The sequence below is a fragment of the Balaenoptera ricei genome, chromosome 7, assembly GCF_028023285.1.
Source record: "Balaenoptera ricei isolate mBalRic1 chromosome 7, mBalRic1.hap2, whole genome shotgun sequence".
In the NCBI taxonomy this organism is placed as follows: domain Eukaryota; kingdom Metazoa; phylum Chordata; class Mammalia; order Artiodactyla; family Balaenopteridae; genus Balaenoptera; species Balaenoptera ricei.
In genome coordinates, this window is record NC_082645.1 from 64,143,829 (window position 1) to 64,165,002 (window position 21,174).

Below are 21,174 nucleotides of genomic sequence, written 5' to 3' on the forward strand. Positions count from 1 at the left end.
TCTGGTGGTGAACAGGGGAAGAGAGAGAACATTTTAATGGACCCTGGCTGCTGCTATGGTCACCTCCAGCAAAGTTGGAGCCCACTGACTTTTTCTAGAAAGAATATGACTTTTGCTGACACGTGGCAACAGAAGTACTTTAATCAAAAACATCCAAGGTCATCGGAGCTTTTTCAAGGGATACAAATGGCCTGCTCCAGAGGGTGCTGCGTGCTTCCTGCTTAAGTCCATGTCCACTTAGGTACTTACTGGGTGTGAGGATGTTAATAGAGAACTTTCAAATAGACATCCAATGCAAATATTTATAAACGTATTACTAGAAATCCAAAGACAGTGTCCTTGAAAGGATGGGGGGTGAGAGGTTACCTCTTAACAGGCAGGTTCTAAAGCCTGATGGCCATGCCCATGCATTAATGATGAGGGGAGCCAGCCAAGGACATTTACTTTCAGCTGGGGTTCATTGGGGCAGCTTCCATGAGAAGTGCAAAGGGAATGTGACTCCTGCCTTTGAAGAAGAAGGACTATATTTTTTTCATGCCTGAAACTGGGGAGTTGCTGTTTTCCTAAACAAATGGAGCCCCTCTCCTCTTCAATGTTGCATTGACCAGGCTTTTCAGTGGACAAACATTTGGGGGGCAAGGGAAGAGGGGCTACAATTAATTCCATAGGAATGAGAATTGCACTTAGGGGAGACTTAAACAAGGGGTTTCAGAGGGAATCCAAAAAGATTGCCTCTCCTCTAACCCAGGACTGTTCAGGAGGATGTTTCTGCTGAGGAAAAGGATAGGCATTGGGAGTTCAAACTATTATTGTGGAGAAGTTGACAAGTACATAAAACCATTTCCAGCCTTTGAGCTGGTTGGCAATTCTCCTACCGCAGAAACTGGAAGAAATGGGAGGGACCCCAACTTATGTAGGAGAGGGTTGGTGGGGGGAGAGCACATTTTCTTGGCCTGCAGAGCCCACGTTTTCTGCGCAAGGTCAGAGGGGCTGGCTTGCCTGGAGATGAGAGGGGCAAAAACCGAAAGTGCTTGTCTGCTCTTTCAGAGCGGCCTTTTGGTGAGGTAAGGGGAGGGGAAGCCAAGTGAGGGGAGAGTTGGAGGGGTGGCTGCCAGGATCACCTCCCCAGGCGAGCGCGGGGGGCAGTACACCGCACTCATTCTCCCTGTAGCACAGCGCCCAATGAGAAGTTTCAAGCCAAACCACCAAAAGAAAAAATAAAAGGAAAAGAATTCCTAGAAAAAGGAATCGTGAAGGCAAGAAAGGCAGAGAGAGCAGTGGAGAGGGACATAGAGGAAGAAAGAGGAGAGGAGGGAGGGAGGGAGGAAGGAAGAGGAGGAGGAGGAGGAGGGGGAGGAAGAAGAGGAGAAAAACAGAGAAGAGGGAAGAGGAGAGAGAAAGAGAGGAAAAAACATGGCGCTTGCGAGCTGTATGTGCAAAATCCGCAAGGAATTGCAGTAAATTCCTTTTTGTTTGAAGAAAATTTACAACTTGGTAATAGACCTTTTTATGACCTATTTGCGGTCGTCATTGGCTGCGGCTGGTCATGTGCAGGCTCCGCTCGCCTTCACGGCCTTTTTCCTGATTTCCCAGGCGAATTTCCCCCCGCATTCTGCCTTCCTAGAGCCTCACCCCCTCTTTTTCTAACCTTTGTCTCCGCAGAGGTGGGCTCCAGTCGCCGGCTGCGGGATTGCGGGGTCCGCGGCGGTCTCGGCTCCCGCCCGGCGCCCAACTTGGCCCCGCCGCCCCTTCGCCCCGGCCGCGCCGCTGCCGCCCCCGGAGCCGGTGGGGAACCCGGCGGGCGGGAGAGCCCGGAAGGAATCCGGGGCGCCGAGGCCCCGGCCGGCGCCGACACCGCCCGCCGGGAGCAGCCGGCCTGCTCTGGGTGACCGAGCCGCGCGGTTCCGACGCGGCTCCTTCTCTAACATGAGCGGGTCCCTGCCGCGCAGAGCGCGCGTAGCCCGGCAGCGCCTAGTGGATTACAGCAGCCGCCCCGGCCGACCGCCGCCTCCAGCTCGGCACCTCCGGTAAGAGCCGTCCCCTCCCCGCGCCCCCAGCGCTGCCACCGAGAAGCTCGAGGCGCCCACCCGTTTGGGCAGCTCGGAGATCCCTGCCCGACCCCCTCCCCTTCCCCGGGACCTGGGAGTGGCTGTCTGCGCCCCCTGCCCCAGATCACTCCATCTCGGAGCGGGCGTCCCCTGGGGCCCCGGGTGGGGTCCGGCTGAGCTCAGAAGTCGAAGGAAAGCCCTATTTCCTCTGGAGATTATGGGAGGTGGATAGCGGCATAGATGGAGAGCCCCTCGATCCCCACCCTGGGAAGAGTGTGCAGATGGTTCCTGGATGTGTCAGCTTTGCTGGGGGTCACTAAAGGCACTCTGTAGCATAGAGCAGTGTTTTGCGGTTTGTCTGTGGTCAGAGGTACCTGGGAGGCTAACAGGTGTGTTTTGAGGGTTGGAGCTTGGGGGTGGGGTGGATTCTGTGTATCCAGGATGTGCTTGGTTTGTTAATCTAGGCTTTGATGAGTGATGCTAATTTCTAGGGTTTATGGTTTATTGGGCCTTGTATATGAGATGGAATTTTAAATGTTAACTGCTTCTCTAGTTCTTAGATAATTTTTGTAACAATTCAAGAAAGGTTCCTCACACATCTAATAATCTGTCAGGTGAACTTGGATTATTCTATGCCACAAAATGGATGCATGTTTTGAGAGGTAGTAGTATCACAAAATCTGGTGCAGGTCTGGGGGAAAAACCAAGAGACATTTCAGAAATTCGAAGCATGTCTAAGTTCAGACATCGCGTGTGTTTCTTATTTGCCGGAGTGGGAAAAGAGTAGATATTTTGCTCTCTAAGTGTACTGTCGTGGTGTGTGTGTGTGTGTTGCCTACGAATGAATATTATATAGCAACATTTCCAACTCTACTTCAAAATTACTGGACCAACATATCTATGAGTCGAAAGAAAATTATTTGCAGAAAAAAATGCTATTTTCTCCCACGGATTTTGAACGGCACTTGAGGATGCAGTTCTCAAATCCTATTGCCTATTCTCTCGTGGACACGTTGTGAAATATTAAAACCTTTGGGACAATCTGCCGCATTGCGCATGAGGTTGACCTGCGCGCGGCGGAGTATCGTTTTTTCAAGCACCCAGAGGAAAACCCTAACATTTTAATGTTCTCCCAAATATTCCAGTGTAACCGTGTTGGCCGTAAAAGCATTTCTGAACAATAAATGACATCTTTGTAGAAAGGTATTTTTAGTAATTAACGACGGAATCATGAGAGTTTCAAAATGGAGGGCCACGATTAGTGGCCGGTTGACGTCTAGCAGAATTGTCGTGGATCACTATGATCACTAACAAATTAGAAACTCTGAGTGATTTTTAAATCTGGAACGTCTGTATTTTGTAAATATTTCTCTATTACGGTACTGCTGAGATCATTCTTTCATATTGGTTTAGAGCATTACCTACTGAAAAGCAGGGCCCTGGTCAGGGGCTCAGAAGGCCCTCCCCTGGCAACTACAGAGCCTAAGGAGCCCCTAGGTTGCCTGAAAGCTCGGTGGGGGTGGGGATGAGTTGTGGCCATGATGACCAAGCCCTTGTGTTCAGAGCTTCAGTCGCCTTTCCCTGGGTTCGATGGCTGAGCGCGCCCAAGTGACTGAGAACCTGGGCGGGCTGCAGGTCCGATTACGCAGCAGAGGGTGACGTCATGGGCATGTATGGAGGACTAGGGGGCTCTTTGTAAGTCCCGTAGTAGCATTAAGAGCTTAAATGGTCAATTGCATCTAAGGGAATAAATAATCTGCAAATCACATTTGAACGCAGGCCATTTAGTCCAAGAGGAGACTAGTTAACGCTTTTGCCACTGCCAGAAATGCCCCCACTGTCCCCGTTAACCCAATTTTTAAAAAATTAAACGAAATTTAAAAAAAACACTTGGACCCTAGGACCTCACAAGTGGGGGAGTAACTGTTAGCGTTCTTGGGCCGAACCTCTATCCCTTTGTAGATCAGGGAGCCGGTGGCACGTCCGGGCCTTAGTGTCTAAGGTCAGGCAGTGAGCTGGGCTTGCGCTCTCCGGGAGGACCACAAAAATGCTCGTTGTTATAAATGTGGTCAAGCACCAGGGCTGAAAACCAAACGTATTTTCCTGTCAGATGCTCCTCCAAATAAATATATTTCGCCAGAATTCTGTTTTCCGAGCTCGAGAAGCAGGGGAAGGAACAAAGACAGTATTTCACTCTGGACTGGCAGGCAGCTGTTAGAGGTATTTACGGCCTTGCCGCAGTGCGGCCGCCGGGCAGGGCACGCGGGGGCACCGGAAGCTGGGGAGAAGCCACCAAGAACTCGGAATTCCGATTTAAGTCCAATTTAGGGCCACTTTTCCGGAATTGGTGTGAATAGATACCCTCTTTCCAGGAACTGGTCCCTTAGACTTAATAGTTGTGCAGACTGAGGGAGAAGTTGTGCTCGCTGAACTTAAGGTGGTTTCCCCCCACCCCGCCTTGATTAACGACTTGGGAGAAGGCGTGCACTAGATGTGAAACTGCTGATCCAAACGAAAACCTTGAGAGGGTTCACCGGCAACATGGCGATTTTGTTGGTTTGGCGCAACAGGGCTTGCAGATCAGAAAGGACGTTTGAGGTTTTTAACACAGGTTTTCCTAAAAAAGTATGTTTCCTGCCTCTCTAAGATGGGGCGTCCAAGCGCTTCTGCAGGTAGGCGCAGAAGCAGTGCGCGGTGCCTCACACCGCCCAGCACTGCGCACAGCTACCGCACAGCTCAGTGCCCCGAAGCGCCTGCCTTGCCCGCTTGCCTAGCGTCCGGCGCATGTGCAATGAAATAGCCCAGCCTGGGGATCCAACCAGCAAAGCACGGAAGGGGGGAGGGGGCGAGTGGACTCAGAGCAGGAAGATATAACCCGATCTCTCCAACTCCTCCCTCAGGATTCGCCACTCATCTTTCCTTTATTCCAGCCTTCATTCTAAATATAGTCAAACATCTTGCCCTTGACTACGTTATTTTCAATCATCTTGACTCACCACCCCACCCCAATTTAAATCTGTACTTTAGAAACAGTCTGCAAATGCGAGCTAGTGGCCAAAAGGAAATCAAATCTTCTTTCAAGGTGTTAAAATAAGCACACACACATACATTTTTTAACACCTTAAAAGAAGATATAATATATGTGTATGTGTGTGTGTGTGTATATATATCTGATCCTTGGGTAAGTGTATAGATTTTCTTCAGCCTGGTGCTTCTGCTTTGGGAAAAGGCCTTTCCTCTTGGCGCCTGTTCAAACCGCCAAACTTCAGGCCAATCCTTCAGCCGGACCATTCCCAGATCTTGTTACGCCAGGGCAGCACGTTCGAGGGCTCTGTGGGGACCACTGGCTCAGCAGAGAGCGGTCAAACAATAAATAAATAAACGGACAAACTGGAGGGCTTTTCCGCCTGGGCTCGCCTAATTAATGGAGGATGCACGCTCCAGGGCCGCGAGCTTGTTGTCAGTGCTGCGGAGGGAGGCGGCCTCAGAGCCCTCTCAACTCCTTCTGACCGCCCCACGGGACCGGAGGACCAGCTCGCAGCCTCTGGCGCGGGAAGACCTCCGCCCGCGCGAAGAAACCCGGGCCTCGGGTTTCCGGGGCTGGCGCAGTCCCCCTGCTCTGCTGTCTGGGGCCTTGTCCAGGAGGAGGCGCTGTAGGACAAGCGTCCTGTGGGCTACGGAGGCGCGGGAGAGGTCCCGGGCGCCAGCGGGCTTGGGGAGGGGAGGACACGTGACCCCGCCCCTCCGCCCCCGCCCCCGCCCCCGCCTCCGCCAAGTGTTTTCCGCCTGCGAGGAGAGTTGGCTGTGCTGCGCCTACACCCAGGGGCGGCTTCCCGAGCAGAGGCAGCCCAGAGTCCCGGGAGCCAGAAGGCAGGTTCGGGGGTGGCGGGCCACCTCAGTTCCTCTGCCTTCCCGGAGGGGGCGCGATTTCGCGCGCTGGGCTCCTAAGAGCAGGAAGAGTTAGGGTCCGGTGGTGGGGCAAGCTGCGCCCAATCCCAACCAGCACCCTAATTTGGGCTGCTGTTCTTGCCACTTTCCTTTCCCGTAATTCCTGGTACCTAGAACCGGCAGCCTTGAAAAGCCGAGCGTTCAGCCCCTCCTCCCTCAAGCTGACAGGCCTCGCCCTGGCTCACCTAGAGCAAGGCCTGCGTCCTGGGACTCCCTCGGGCCTCCCTCGAGGCTCTGAGATCCAGGGTGAATCCCACTGACTGTGCGGCTTGAGAACAACGCAGATGCTCTTGTCTCCCCTTTTCCACACCACCCATACACTCTTCTTTCCCTATTGCGCCCATTTCAGGCCTTTGGTGGGCTCCATGGCGTATGCATGAGCTGTGACACCCAACTTCAACGACTGGCTAGGATCCAACCCCACTGTCCCTCGTTGCCTACTGGCAGCACAGTCTTTTGCCTCCCTCTTTTCCCTACTTTAGGGCAGTGATTCTTAATGAAGGCCTGCATTCAAACCTCTTGTTTATAATGCAGGTTCCTGTGTTTCATGCCATACTTAACTGAATCAGAATGTCCAGAACCTGCAGTTTGTAAACACTCTCCACCATGGCAGTTAGGATGTACGCTTATGTTTGAGTACTGGTCAAGGGTCTCTCCTGCTTCTTCTATGGTTCTTTGGTCTCCGGAGGCCAAGTTCTCTCTACCATTCAGCAATAGCCATTCCCCTAGGTTTGGGGGCTCCCTCCTTAATTAGGTTTTCTAATGTCACTACCCCATAAGCTGACTAGTTGCTCCCATATAGGGAAGGAGACATTGGTCCCTTGCTAACTTGGAGATTTTTTCAAAGAGGCGAGTAGGTTCTGGGTACAGACCTGCCTTCTTTCACATACTTATCACTTACCTGCTGTGTGACTTTAGGCAAGTAGGGCAAACTCTCTGGGCTTGTTTCCTCATTTAGAAAGTAGGGATAATAAGAGTACCTTCAAATGTTGTTATGAGGATTTTTACTTATGTAGCACTACTATATGCCCAGCACTACTCTAACTACTTTACATACATTAACTCACTGATTAAGCACTTAAAACAGTTTTTTTTGGCACAAGCCAAACATTCAATACCTGTTTTGACCACATATTGAATAACAAGCATTCAATAGGAGTTCCTTATCATCAGTATCCTTTTTCTGTTCAGTAATCAGGCCTAGACTTTTAGAGCTGAAAGAGACTGGTTCACTCACCTAATCCTTGAATTGTACAGAGAAGACAGAACGAGGTTTGGTCACAGGAGAACATGGATCTGGGACTTTTCCTTTTGCTGTAGTGGGCCTCATAGGCCCCGCTCCCTTGGGTCTCAGTGTCTGGCCCCTGCCTACAGGTAGATTTCAGGGCCAAACCTAGGAGGAAAGTGCCCCTAGCTCCTCAGTGGGCAGGTGTCAGGTAGGGGAGGCTTCACACCCACACGGGCACATCTGTGACTCCTACAGAAGGCTCAGGCCTTACCACAGAGCAGGCCCTACTTTCCACCTTCTGGAGTCACCTTCTCCACCACCACCCATCAGTCGCACCCACTAGGCCAAGCATCCTCTTTTACAGCCCCAGGGCAAGTACCCTCTTTTCAGTCTCTTGAAAGCTGGGACATGGTGGGAAAGTAAAAGGCCAGTGAGCAACAGCAAAGGAGGCAAGGAGTGCCCGACTCCCCCTTAATCTGCTTGTGTTCCAAGATCTGGGCTCCAGGACCGTGGCTGAGCCACAGCTCCAAACTTGGGCCACAGTGATGTCAAGGTGTGTCTTAAAGAGGTCTATGCCCCCCAAATCTCCATCAGCCCTTCCCATTTTTTAGATTTATATCTTTTAAAAAGAATTATATGTATACTATTTCAGGCTATAACCCACACATATGCGCGTGCACACACACACACACACACACACACACACACCCCGCAACCAGGTTCTATGCCTTAGCCCTGGCCTCCATGACTTCTGAATATAGACTTTTCGTAAGAGGGCCTCCGCAGCCCTTGGTCAAGCTGCTTCTCTTGGCTTAACCAGGAGTCCACCTGGGTCAGATTTTCTGTCCAAACCCACCTAGTCTCTTCTGCTATCAACCATGTCGGGCAGAGTTTGGCCCATGAAACCGGGCAGTGCTGTAGCCACCCAGCCACCCCCATCTCCTGTGCCATCTAACCTCTATTCTTGGTTCTCAAAGGACTTAGGTGACCCCCCAGATCCTGCTTTTCTTGGGACTGCTGGAGCCTTTTCCAACCTCTGGCCCTGCCATCAGAGAGCCTGCCCCAGAGGCTGTTCTTTTGGATGCCACATCTCAATGTTAGAGTCGTTCCCTCTGGGGTCACCTCTCCTTCCCAGAGGACACCAAAGCAGAGCTCCAATGAGCAGACTCCATTTAGGGGGGAGGGGTGGGAGTAGCAGGAGAAGTGGTCCTCTTTCAGTGATGGGATATAATGCCAGGAATATGGAATTATATTTCTCTCCTGCTTGGGACTCCCTGTTCAGCCCTTTTCTGGCTCTACCGCCAGCCTGTGTCCCTAAGTGCCAGGCCTGGCAGTCTTTCTTTATCTGCCCCCAGCCTAGGGGGTTCATCCAAAGTCCCATCCCCACCTATCCTGGTTGTGCAGACAGTTTAAGGGAAGAGTTCAGTACCACTTCTGGGCAAGAGGCCTTGTGAAAATCAAGGTCAGGATATTCTTTCCTGGGCCACATAGCAAGGGCCCTTAGGGTGGGCAGAGAGTGGACCTCAATACATTTGGAGTGCAGCTGATGCCTCTTGGGGCCGCTTCAGTCTCTCTTCCTTCCTGGGAGCAGCTCTGGCATCTGAGTTCCTTCAGGGAACCCTAGCTCATGGAAGGTGTCTGAGCAGGAATTCCCAGGACTGGCTTTTTCCAGCCCAGTGGGGAAGGACAGTGTCCAGAGTCTCAATTTACCCAGAAACCAAATTCCTTATAGGTTTTTAAGAAGGCCCCCACCCCACCTCTTCTCCCCGACCTCTTCTTCAGGACTGTTACCACCACCATGGAAAGTCCTTGGAAAAACCCCAACAAATTGGCCCAAAGTAGTCTGCTGTTCTCCCTGGTGCTTAGCCTTCTTACTAGACAGAGTTTGCTCTTCCCCATCTGCACTCTGTCATTCATCTACAGAAGCCCAGCATTGAGGGCAGGGGCCAAGGAAGATTGGAGGAAGGTAGACACTCTCTCCTTTAATCATGTCGCTTGGCTGTTCTAAGACTAGAAAGTAATTGAAGTTGTCTGCCTCAGTGTTTTCCTTTCTTTTCTCCTTTTCCCCTACGCATAGCTAGTTACTTTGCTGTTATTATCTAAATGTACAGAGTAGGCTATATAATTTTATTCTTCTTACGAAAGCCATAGTGAATACTGCAGGCAAGTCCCAGTTACCATTCTTTATCACCATTCATTCAAAAAATATCTACTGAGCCCTGAGTAGGTGTCAAACATTGTTTCAAACACCATCTCCTCAGCCTGGTCTTCTCTTTACATGGCCCCTCCCCCATAAAAAGCTCATAACAATTGCCTAGAATGTCATAGGTCCTTTGATTCATTCTCTTTTATTAACTTAAGGAAAAATAAAGAAGGCTTTTCCCAACCCCTCAAACTTTTGTTATTTTTTACAGTGGATTAACGAAGGCTTGTTTTGAAGCTGCTCACTTAGTGCTAATAGAGTCAGAAAACACTTTTTTAAAGGATTGATCTTTACTCATATTTTAAAAACAGATTCTACCAACTGTAAAAGAGAAAGGTACTCCTAAGTGGCTAATGGGGGGGGGGGAGGGAAGAAAGAGATGCCATACATCTAATAGCCCCCTGCCTTCTAGCCAGTGAAAGTGAAATCAAGAAATGGCTTTAGAAATGCACGGAGAATGGGTGGAAATTAGGATGCAAAGAGATTTTTGTGGAAAGGAGTCTCTTTCGTGGGCTTGATGGGTTTGCTGATGAGAACTTTTACCACTGAATTTGATTTAGAAATCATATACGTATATGTGCTCTACAAAGCTACACAGAACACCCATTCTTTTAATCGGAATAGTCAAAATCATACGTTTTCACACTGTTTGGTAGCAACTCTGGCAGGCTATGGAAGGATGTTGGTTGTCAATTCTCTTTTCACTCACTCCCCTTGGTGGGAGCTGGGGGCGTCTTCCCCACCCCCACCTACCCCAGGCATAGAGTGGCACATTCTACTCCATGGATCAGCGCTGGGCCCAAGCTCCTTCTCTTGACTTTCGCAGCAGGAGAGCCCGCTGCCTCCCCCTCTCTTAGGCTCTCCCTCTGGTGGTGGTGGAAGGGTAAGGGGGCGGGGAGAGAGGATCCCACCCAGATTTGGACCCCCAAGCCCTGTGGTTGGGACACTATGGGACTGGGGACATCTGACTTCCTGGATTTGGGTTCCTTGAGAGCCTCACGTACTTCCTCACACCCTGTCCCCTTCACACCAGGGCTGTTTTATTGTTTTATAACCTTCTTTAGAGCTTCAGTCGCCAAAGATGCCGATGGGGCTATTCTCCACTTTCTCACTTTACCAAACCCCAAGTCTTGCTGTTTTAAGCAGTTTGGTCACTTGCAAAGGCTTCCCTTCCAGATCTAAGCAAATTATAGAAACCTCTAGGCATGTGGCTACCTTCAACTTTTGCTGAGCTCATTCGCAACAATACAGAGCCAAGTGTTAACTCCAGCTACCCCCCACCCCCAAGCCCACCCAGCGTCTCCCCAACCACCCTTTACTTATTGAAGCTAAAACAAAATCTCAAATAACTTCTGGTGTAAGCAAGTAAGAAGCGGCCTTTGGCTTTCCTCTTTATTTACCACATCCAAAGCTAAAAAATGATTGAAATAAAGGAGTTGATGGTACTCACAGCGGATGCAGCCAAAGAATCATAAGACATGCCCATCAACCAGCCTTTTCCAAATAGCACTATCTCCCAGTCTCAATAGACATCCCTGAAAAGATGCTATTTGAAAAGCCTGGGGTATTGATATGAATATGACTCCCCCCTTGCATCCTAGATATTTGGAACTATTTAAATGTGAGGGAACAGTTGCAGTGAACCTTTATTTAGTGAATAAAAGTTTAAAGCGGAAGGTTATTTATGGTTCTGCCAGAGGTGGAACCTGAGTGGCTATTTACGAGCACGTGATCCCAATAAACTTTGTTTTATGGCTTGAGAGTTGACAAGCCAAAATATAATTCCCACCATAAATTAGGTTAAGAGCATACAAGTGCAGATGCTTGGTTCCTGAAGCAGCAATAGAAAAGTGAGAGGCTCCAGCTAGCGCCGGGCTCAGGAGACAGGTCTGCTCCCAGCTCCCCTGCCCACTAGGAGAGAAAACCAGTAAGTCACTTATTACTTTTTCCAGGACAACTCCAGGGGTGGGGGATTTCTCTGCCCCATCTTTTCCACCTGGTGTGGGGAGAAGTCCCCTGGAAGTTAATTTTAATTTTAGCTTAAACCTAAATCAAGAAATAGAATGGGAATCCTGGTTTTCTCCTCTCCCTTCTAGACATAGAAAGTTAGGAATTGAGGGCTCCCACCTCACAAGAGGGACTTTCTGTCTCTCTCCTCCTCATAATGGGGCATCTGCTTCTGAAGTGGAATAAAACGGGTAGTCTAGGTGGACAGAGAGAAAGGATAAGGATGGAGATGGCTCTGCCTTTGTGATTTCTCAGAGAAGACTGCCATCCCAGAATAAAACTAGAGGAGACTGAAAACTTAAAGCTGGACACCAGCCCCTGTGAGGATCACTGCTTTGTAAGATTGCTTTGTGGGTCCTCCAGCAAAAATGCTGAGGAAATGATGTCATATCCATAGAGCTGGATGACAGTCTAAAGCATTGCCATTTACCTTTAAACCCATCGGTTTTCCTCTTCCTTGGTTATCATTTGGGTCCTCATTTCCCTTGGAAATTGCTCTTTGTTTTGAATTAGAGCAGAAGTAGGAAGGCAAGACCCAGCCTTGCCTGGTCCTTCTTTGGGAAGGAAAAGACAGTTTTAGGGGAGCGCTGGTTGGGGCTGGGGAATTTGAAACCAATCTGAAATTGGAAAAGGGGTCTGAATTGCTCCTAGCGCGAGACAGACAGGGAGCTGGGGCAGGGGACAGATGCAGCGGCTAACCCCCTCCCCAGTGGACCTGCGCCCACCCCGCCGATTGTGCAGAAGAAAACACACAAAGGCCCGTTTTCGCCTCGCTTCCCGTTTTCCCACCGGGGAAACCCTGTTACAGACAGCCTGAGTCGGGCCAAGCAAAAAGTAAGGTTTTGCTCAAGGGGTGCATAGAGTGAGGGAGGTGATGGGGGCCATACTCTCCTACCTCGTGGGTCTGCCCTTGAGCACTGCAGTCTCCCGCTCCGCGCTCGGAGAACTTGGCGCAGTTCCTGGGGGCGGGCACCCGAAGCAGGAGGGAGGTCTGGGTATTGGCGGGGTGTCTGGGCCTTGTCATTTTTCTGTGTATCATCTATCTTTATTACCCTGTGGAATTTAAGTGACCCCCGTTTTCATTGCAACAGGTTCGGGACCGTGAGAAACCGCCGCTGTAAGTACCTTCCCGTTTCTTCCGAATCGCGAAGGGGCGGTATTGATAACTGGGGTGGTAGGGGCGAAGGGCCGCGCCAGGGGAGTGGGCGGGTGGAAGAGCAGCCCTGCCTCCCCAGGCCTGGCTGTGAGAGGGGAGCTCGAGTTGGAGGTGGAGGATCTAAGTTGGACTCCTGGAAAGATTTTCTGGGGCCTGGTTTACAGTCACCTAAGTAAGGGAACGGGCTGCGGCCTCTTGGGCTGAGGCCCTTGTCTCCTTGGGCCTCCCTGGACCTTCCCGGCCTTCCCAGGCCTCCCCAGCTCGCACAGGTGCAGCTCCGCCGCAGCGAACGCGTCTGTGAAGAGCTTGCAGCTAATTAGCAGCCCGCCCTATTAACAAGTCGCGGCGAGAATCGCTTTCTGCTCGAATCAACCTGCTGAACACCCAAGCAACGCGATCCCCCTTTGCCGCCCAGCCCAGCTCAACCCGGTCCAGCCTGGCCCAACCTTCTCTAGTTTTTTATAAAAAGAAGAAAGAAAACAAACAAACAAACAAAAAACCGCAACCCTCTGTGGCTGCGGATGTGTGGGGTTGGCCGGGTTCCGGGAAGGGCTGCGAATTCTGAGCTTTACGTGGAAGTCCCTCCTCCCCCCTCCCTAGGCCCCAGCCCCAGCCGCGGCGGTTTGGGCCCTGGGTTGGGGAACTCCGGCCGAGCGAGGAGGTAGGGATACGGCCCTTCTAGTTCACCTCTGCTTCTCTGTAACTGCAATTTGAGGATTTCTGCGCCAGAGCCGCTAGCGTTGCAGGCAGACGTGGCCGGGGGAGGGGTGCGGGGGGGGGCAGAGATTCTTGGGGTCTTGGGCTTGGAAGTTTGGATCTTTCTGAGTTGCATATGCCGCCGAAGACAGGTACATTTCTGAGGAAGCCTGTGAAATCTCCAGGAAGGCTCTCTCATTAAGATGATGGTAGTGGGGAGAGAATCAAGGAAAGACCAGTGGCCCCTCCCTCATGCAAAACGGAGATGATTTTATTTTCATAGGAGATGGAATGTGCGAAGATGTTAGGAACCAGGGACCCTCCCTCCCTGGTGAGACATCCTCTCTCTAGGGTCCGGGAAGCTAAGGCTTGGCTCTGGGCCAGGCTTCTGCCCTCCAGGCTGGGCAGCCTAATCGACTCCCTGGGGGGCTGTGTCCACCCCCCAGGAGTGGAGATTCCGCCCAGTACATAGTTCACCTCTAGGAATCAGGCTGTCTCAAGTGAAACAGGGCTCAGGGCTCCAGACTGGAAAATCCGGTGTCCGCAGGAACTCCTGGTCTTGCCCTCTTCCTGAGGCTGCCCTGGCTCTGGGTGCTTATCTCTGTGGATGCTCCTTGCCTGCAAACCCACGATCAGCACCCTGTAGCTGAACACAGCACAAAAAGCCGGAGACATCAAAAGCATTTGTATGGGCAGTTGAGCGGGAGGTGAATATTTAACGCTTTTGTTCATCAATAACTCATTGGCTTTGACCTGTCTGAACAAGTTGAGCAATAAGGTGAAATGCAGGTCACAGCGTCTAACAAATATGAAAATGTGTACCCTCACCCGGCTCCCCACCCGTCCCAGCAGGCTCCCCCAATTTGTCTGGATAAAGCCTAGGCCCAAGGTCCCCAGGAAGGCAGGTGTGTGGGAGCTCTTGGCATTAGAGGAAGTTGGGGGGAGCCCCCCTGGGACAAGGGAGCTGGGTGTGGGGCAACCTCAGAGCTCTTGTTAGAATTGGCACCCAGGATATCCCTACAAAATAGCCAAAGCACTGGAACCAGAGGATGGCGGTGGGGGAGTGTGCGGGGAGCGTGCACAGTGCAGAGTAGGAGAAGCCAGCCAACTTTGCCAGGCAGAGGGGGGCTCCACCGCACCAGGCCCAGGTTGAGGCTTGAAAATAATTTTTGAATCATGAGGATAAAATCAAAACAATCAAAAAAAAATTTAAACACCTCTAGCCTACAGTCAGGGATCCAAAAGCCCCACCCGAGCCCGGGCATCCCTCTGCCCCTGAAATCCATCCGGGCCCTGAGTGCTCTTGGTGCCCTGAACCGAGGGGTGAGCCCTGGACTGCGCTGGGGCGGGCACTACTCGTGAACTTTTGTACTCTTGTGTGCTGCTGTCGGCAAAGCAAAAATAATGAAACTTTGTGATATGTTTGTAAATGATTTCGAATGACCCCTTGCCCTGCCCTTCACCATTAGTGCGCTGGCCCCAGCCCAGGGCAGCTCGGTGCCTGCAAGCAGCGCCTGCCTCGGGGTCTGCAGCAGCAGCCGGACGGAGAGGCCAGCCGGGCTCAGGGCCCTGGAAGGTAAATGCGCGACTTCTTGGAGAAATAGCTTTGTCAGCCAACCTGGCTTGCCCAGACAGTGGGCAGAAGAATGAGCAGAGGATATTCCCTCTTGCCTCTTTTTCTTCTGCCATTGAGGGCATTTGCTCCTTTCTGGAAAATACCACTTGCTAAGGGAGTGGGGGTTACGTGGATCCGGAGAGGGGGTAATAAAGCCGCCATTTCTGGGATGGATTATTTTTCTTCTTTTCTTTCTTTCTCAAGAAGACTGTCCTGACTCCTTGGCTGCTTGGTAACCCCGGCCCTGGTACAAGGATGGGGAACTCGTTGCTGCAAATTGCCACCAAGCGCTTCAGGCTACCTGAACCACCTCTGAAAGGCAGGGTGGCTGCGCTGGGCTGGTGGCGGCTCCGAGGAAGAGGCGGGGGCTGGCAACGGTCTGGGTACTCGCTCTGGGTGGAACCTGGAGGTAGTAACGTTGTCTATATATACCCTGTAGAACCGAATTTGTGTGGTATCCACATAGTCACAGATTCGATTCTAGGGGAATATATGGTCGATGCAAAAACTTCACATTTCTCCGCAATAGCCAGAATTAGAAGTGGAGGCCAGAGGCAGCCGGCGGGTCAGTCGCCTCTTTCTGTTTTACTACCTGGGACTCCAGGAAGATTGTCTGAGCCTGGTGACATAAAGCAGCCTTTTCCTGGAGAAGCTCCTCACCTTTAAACAGGGCCCCCTGTGTAAACCCCTAATTGGTTGCATGAATGCAGGGCCAAAGGGTTAGGTTTGGGGGCACTGGGGAGCAAGGTGGAAGTCCAGGTCGCCCCAGCCCCAGGCCTGCCCTCCAGGGGCATAAAGTTGGAGGGTGCCCAGCGAAGGGGCTCATTGGCCGTTACTGCCATGTGAGAAGAAGGTGAGCTGGGAAGGAGGAGTTTAGGGTCCTTTGGGGTGCATTTGGGTGAGCTGGGGGTGCCCTCACCACCTTCCTTGGCTACCCTTCAGCTGCCCTGGCTAGAGCATCACGGGGGCTTCTTGCCATACCAGCAAGGCCAAGATTTGGCTGGAAACACCCCGGCCTCGAAGAAAGCTTGGCAGTTACTCATTGCCTAATTTGATTCAGGCCAGCCAGATTGTAGTAACTTTTGGGTGACCCTGATGAAGACAAAGCCGGGATTCGGCCTTTGTATGGCAGAGTCCCCGCTCCCGCAGGCTGGGCGGGCGGGAGTCCTGCCTGCCTGGGGTTCTCTGCCCAACTCAGAAGCCACCTCTTCCACCTACTTTTTGATGCCATGCACCCTGACAGATATGAGGATTCATTCCCCCTTGAACCGTGCCCATTTTGGGGGGCTGATTTCAGGCGGGGTGAGTGGCGAGGGCACTGGAGGTTAGCAAAGTCAGTGGCAGACAAAAGTTGGGGTTACCTGTGGGGAATGAGGGTGCTGGGATTAGAACTACTTTAACATCTGGCGGGGGCCCTCAAATGTGCCACGGCAAGTCACTTGATTACACGTATGTTATTTAGTTAAATTTGTGAAAATTATGAGATGCTCACCAACCCGGTGATAAACTCACTCCCTCGCTATTGGCTGGCCTGGTCACATGGCCGCCAACTTTATTCAGTTGACAGCAAGTAGGAGGGCCCTATGGAAGGAGAAAAAAAGACAACACGAGAAAAATTAGTATTTTCTACCTTCTGAAATTAATGGCCATGAGTTCGTATATGGTGAACTCCAAGTATGTGGACCCCAAGTTTCCTCCGTGCGAGGAATATTTGCAGGGTGGCTACCTAGGCGAGCAGGGCGCAGACTACTACGGTGGCGGCGCGCAGGGGCCCGACTTCCAGCCCCCGGGGCTCTACCCACGGCCCGACTTCGGTGAGCAGACCTTTGGAGGCGGCGGCCCCGGGCCCGGCTCGGCACTGCCCACGCGGGGTCACGGGCAAGAACCCGGCGGCCCCAGCGGCCACTACGGTGCCCCGGGAGAGCCGTGCCCCGCGCCCCCGCCCCTGCCCGGCGCCCGGGCCTGCAGCCAGCCGGGCGGCCCCAAGCAGCCGCCCCCTGGGACGGCCCTCAAGCAGCCGGCCGTGGTCTACCCGTGGATGAAGAAGGTGCACGTGAATTCCGGTAAGGCACGGACGGGCCCAGGACCTCTCAGTCTCCACCCCAGCCCGGCGGCCTGGGCCCCGTGAGGGGGTGCGAGTGGGTGGGGGCGTGTGTGGCTTCAATGGGCGCCGCAATTACTCTCTCCATAAATTTTTATAGCCGAGGGAGCAGGCCGGGACCATGTGGCTGGCTGCTTGGCTCTGGGCGCAAAAGGGGGTGGAGATGGGGGTGGGGTGGGGTGGGGGAGGACTCCATTTTCAGAGCGGAGGGAACGCGGTGGAAGAGGGGATTTCCAAAATGCCTGGGAATTCTGGAGCTGGCGGTGGGCTGGGGAGATGTGGGCACGTTTGGGGAGCAGGTGGGTTCGAGGGCGTGGGTGGGAGTGAGCGTGTGCGCCTGGGAGGGCGGGCGGCAGGGAGTGGGCCAGGAGCGCGCGGGGAGGGCCCGGGCCGCGGGGCGCGCCAGGAAGTGAGCGGCAGTGGCCTAACCCGAGGCCGGGCGCTGACCTGACTGTGCGGTCTGTTTGTCTCGCAGTGAACCCCAACTACACCGGCGGGGAGCCCAAGAGGTCCCGGACGGCCTACACCCGGCAGCAAGTCCTAGAACTGGAAAAGGAATTTCATTTTAACAGGTATCTGACGCGGCGCCGTCGGATTGAAATCGCTCACACCCTGTGTCTTTCCGAGCGCCAGATCAAGATCTGGTTCCAGAACCGGAGGATGAAGTGGAAAAAAGATCACAAGCTGCCCAACACGAAAGGCAGGTCCTCGTCGTCGTCGTCTTCATCCTCCTCCTCCTCTTGCTCCTCCTCAGCTGCCCCTGGCCAGCATTTGCAGCCGCTGGCCAAGGACCACCACACGGACCTGACGACCTTATAGAAGTGGGGACCCTGGGCCCATCCCTCCCTGAGCTCCCGGCTGAGCCGAAGCTGCGGGGGCAGGCCGGGCCTGCTGTCGCCTCCCTGGGCTCTAAGGTACTGTAGGGTGGACCTGGGACAGGCAGGCCGCCCTCGGACTAGGTTAGCACCCTGCCCGAGGGTAGCCCCCTCCCTGGAGCGGGGATGGGGGTCGGGGGGGCGGGATTCTCTCTCTAAGTATATTATCAAATGGCAGGAGCTACTGAGAACATAAAACCTTGGCGAGTCATTAAACTCCTGAAAATCTCCGCTGTTGGATTTTGAATTTGCAAATGAAGGTTGGATGCTTTATCCCAGTGTGAATTTGGACATCCTCCCCCCCACTCCGCCCCTCCAGGGATCTTTGTGGTTTCATAATGTGGGCGTGTTGAAGCAGAAAGTTGGCCACCCTCGCGCTAGGTGCTTTCAGTGGAAGCAGGAGGGTTGGGCCAGGATTTCTGAACTTTCTGGGTTGTCTGTATAATTTCCAGTGTGAAAAAAATTTTTTTTTGCTCCCAGTGGCCCAATACCCAAAGAAATGAGTCTAAGAAGGAAGTGCAAATGGGTTGTTTTATGTTTAGATTATATTTGCTTAAATATTTATTTGTTGGGGAATTGGGCTGCAGAAATAACTGACATTTTATTGCCAAATAACTTACCATGGTGAAAGGGGCTGGGTTTCAGGGAGCAGAATCAAGAGATGCGTGGACTGACTTCTGGCTGTAACCGGCATTTTGAACTCCACCCCCTCCTCACTCCCCGGAAATGTGTGTAGGGGGCCCTTAACCCTTCTAGAGGGAACCATAGGATCCACTCAAAGTTGAGTTCCTGAAAATATATTTCCACATGTGCTTTTTTCAGCACTGTGCTTACAACCAGTTCTGGGTGATTAAAGGAAAGGGAAAAAAGAAAGAAACAAATGGTCCAACATTTTCCTTCTGGGGAAAGAAAACAAAACCTCTGTGTTCTGGGTCATTAGATAATGACTGAATTTTCTGTTCCAACTGGATTCCAAATGTCCCCAAATAGCCCATATAGCAGTATTTTATAGGCATTGGTGTATGGCCTATATGGGAGAGGGAATGTGCATTGGAGAGAAAGTGGGAAGGTGAAGAAGTCTTGCTGTAAAAAAATGAAAGAAAAATGAATTGAATCTAGAATCCACAAAAGTTGGTCTTAGGGTTTTTTCCCTAAGTTTTAATTTTTTTAAAAAACAAATCTATGGAAGTTTTCCTCAACCCATTAATTACGAGCAGAATTTGTGAAAGTATGAAAGTTTTCAGGCCCTCTCCTCTCCCTTGCCTTGAGAATAGTGGTTTAAAAACAATCACTCTCAAACAACAGGAGAGATGCTCTTTAGTCATTTTTCTTATGCCTTGCCTGGGAAGGGTTCAAAGCTCACTTTTCTAAAATGTTGACCCTTAAGGATAAGGGAAAGAGTCAAAGGTAATGGCCAGAGTTCATAGACTCAAATGAAACAAGGCTTCAGAAATTTAAACCGCAAAGCCTCGGGCTCCAAAAAGAAACCCCTGGTTGTAGCTACCGAAAAATCACAAAAGTGAGGAGGGAGAGGGGGTGAGCTTGAAAGGGAGATTCAGAATTGGGGCTATTTTTTCAGTGCTTGAGAACACTTTAGAAGCTTTCAGAGGTACTTTAAAAAATATATTTAAGTGTAGGGGGGGAAAAAAGACTTCCTCTACAGGCATGTTCTTTGGTTCTGTGTCTCCTGAGAGCTGAGGGCAGGTATTCACTGGAGTCCCTAGGCTGAAATTCCACTTCTCTAAAGTGTCTTCCAAGCCTTGCTCTTTTGTATTAGACCCCAGGGACAGCTCTTTGTTCCTCCTTGGGGTGAGCCTGGCTCTCAGACTTGCACATGGCAATACTTGAATATCGCCACGTCGGGATATTAAAGATGGATATTCCTGCATTATTCGCATCATTGTTTCTATGACAAAAAGCACAGCGTTCATACATAGTCAAGACGTCTTTTTTCTGATGCCCTCACGTTGAGAAGCTGAAAAGGTATTTTACTGAAGTTCGGCTAAATTACAGAATCAGGTTCATCCAGAGGACAAATTTTCTATTCGATTAGCTGTATTTCAGCCAGGAGGACTGACCTCTAAACCCTTAACCTTTTGGACTCTAACTACCCTTCTCTTCTTTTTTTCCCCCTCGAACATGGAGAGCAGTCTTTGGATGTAGGATTTGAAAAGGGCCGCTATCCTTAGGCAAGTTGGAAAGTTGCTCAGATTCTTTCCTAAAACCCGAATCTGTGAATACATTGAACCTTCTCCTTGGGAGGGGGTAATATATATTTTCACAACATCCAACTACATATGTATTGCAAAGATTATTATATAGATTTCCCCCTTCCCAGAAGTTCAGGTTACTCACCCCAGCTTCAGACCAAATGCCAAACTACTTAACTGCCTTCACCCCTGCCCCAGAGGAAAGCCAAGAGGCATGTTTTGATGAAGAAAATCCAAGGTCCTTCTTAAAAATAGCCCCACTACTTTGGAAAGTAACTTAATCAGAGAAACAACTTGTTTGTTTATAAGTCTCACTTCTCTTTCTCCTCTTCTAGGGATTGTCTTTTGAAATGTTAATGGAGCCTGGATGGCCCAGAGGGCGGCCCTCAACCCTGAGGTCCCAGTCGGACCACAGCGTCCATTTGGGCCCACAGGAGTGGGGCAGGGAAGAAGCAGGGCCCCCCAGTCACCTAGGGCAGGGAAGGAAATGAGTTTCCATCTGGGAACGTACCCTGGAGAAACCTAGATGTAGAAAGCCTCAGTGCCCATTTGCTTGTATTTGTTTCCAGTTTGTTCCCCCAAATATGAGCCAGAAGTGTTTGTTTTGAGTTTTTTCAGTGGTATGTTGGGGTTGTGACTGGGAGGGAGTGAAGTGTTTGGTGAGGACATTGCTCCTCAGACTCCCATTTCACTTTGTCCATTGCAGCCTTTTGTTGGGAGATGACATTGTCAGCCCCATGGTGTCTGTTCACACAAGATGCTTTTTTAATAGAATTGACCAATGTTCTGCTGCCACTGATTAAAGTATTATTTATACTGATTGTCGCCTGTAGTTTTGATGTAATTCATTGATCTATATTTGAAATAATAAAAGGTGTAGCGAAATCTCCCTCCTGTTTGGTGCCTCCACAGAAGCATTCTTCATTAGGTCTTCTAAAAGCTAACATCCAATATAAACAATTTATTATTTTCTGTAGTGTGCCTGATGTGTGAAGGTTAAACTGTGTAAGGCTTAGCAGTTCTACCATTTCCCCCCTCCCCCATACCTACACACTCCCAATTTGGCCATCATATTTTGTGAGAATTG

The 21,174-nt window shown here is 51.2% G+C and overlaps 1 protein-coding gene across 3 annotated transcripts; it reads left to right on the forward strand.

Moving 5' to 3' along the window:
- The first annotated feature begins 1,543 nt into the window (after nucleotides 1-1,543).
- HOXD4 (homeobox D4) lies at nucleotides 1,544-20,908 on the forward strand. 3 transcript variants are annotated; one of them, XM_059928149.1, is made up of 6 exons: nucleotides 1,544-2,027; nucleotides 12,526-12,551; nucleotides 14,756-14,862; nucleotides 16,619-16,964; nucleotides 17,478-17,574; nucleotides 17,757-20,908. In XM_059928149.1, the coding sequence occupies exons 1-6, from the start codon at nucleotides 1,927-1,929 to the stop codon at nucleotides 17,923-17,925; spliced, it is 846 nt and encodes a 281-aa protein (XP_059784132.1). In that variant the 5' UTR covers nucleotides 1,544-1,926; the 3' UTR covers nucleotides 17,926-20,908. The 3 variants fall into 3 exon arrangements, with proteins under 3 accessions (XP_059784132.1, XP_059784131.1, XP_059784133.1); XM_059928148.1 differs by having other exon boundaries at nucleotides 1,569-2,027; nucleotides 17,478-17,910; XM_059928150.1 differs by lacking the exons at nucleotides 1,544-2,027; nucleotides 12,526-12,551; nucleotides 14,756-14,862 and having other exon boundaries at nucleotides 15,408-16,964; nucleotides 17,478-17,910.
- Nucleotides 20,909-21,174: the final 266 nt, after the last annotated feature.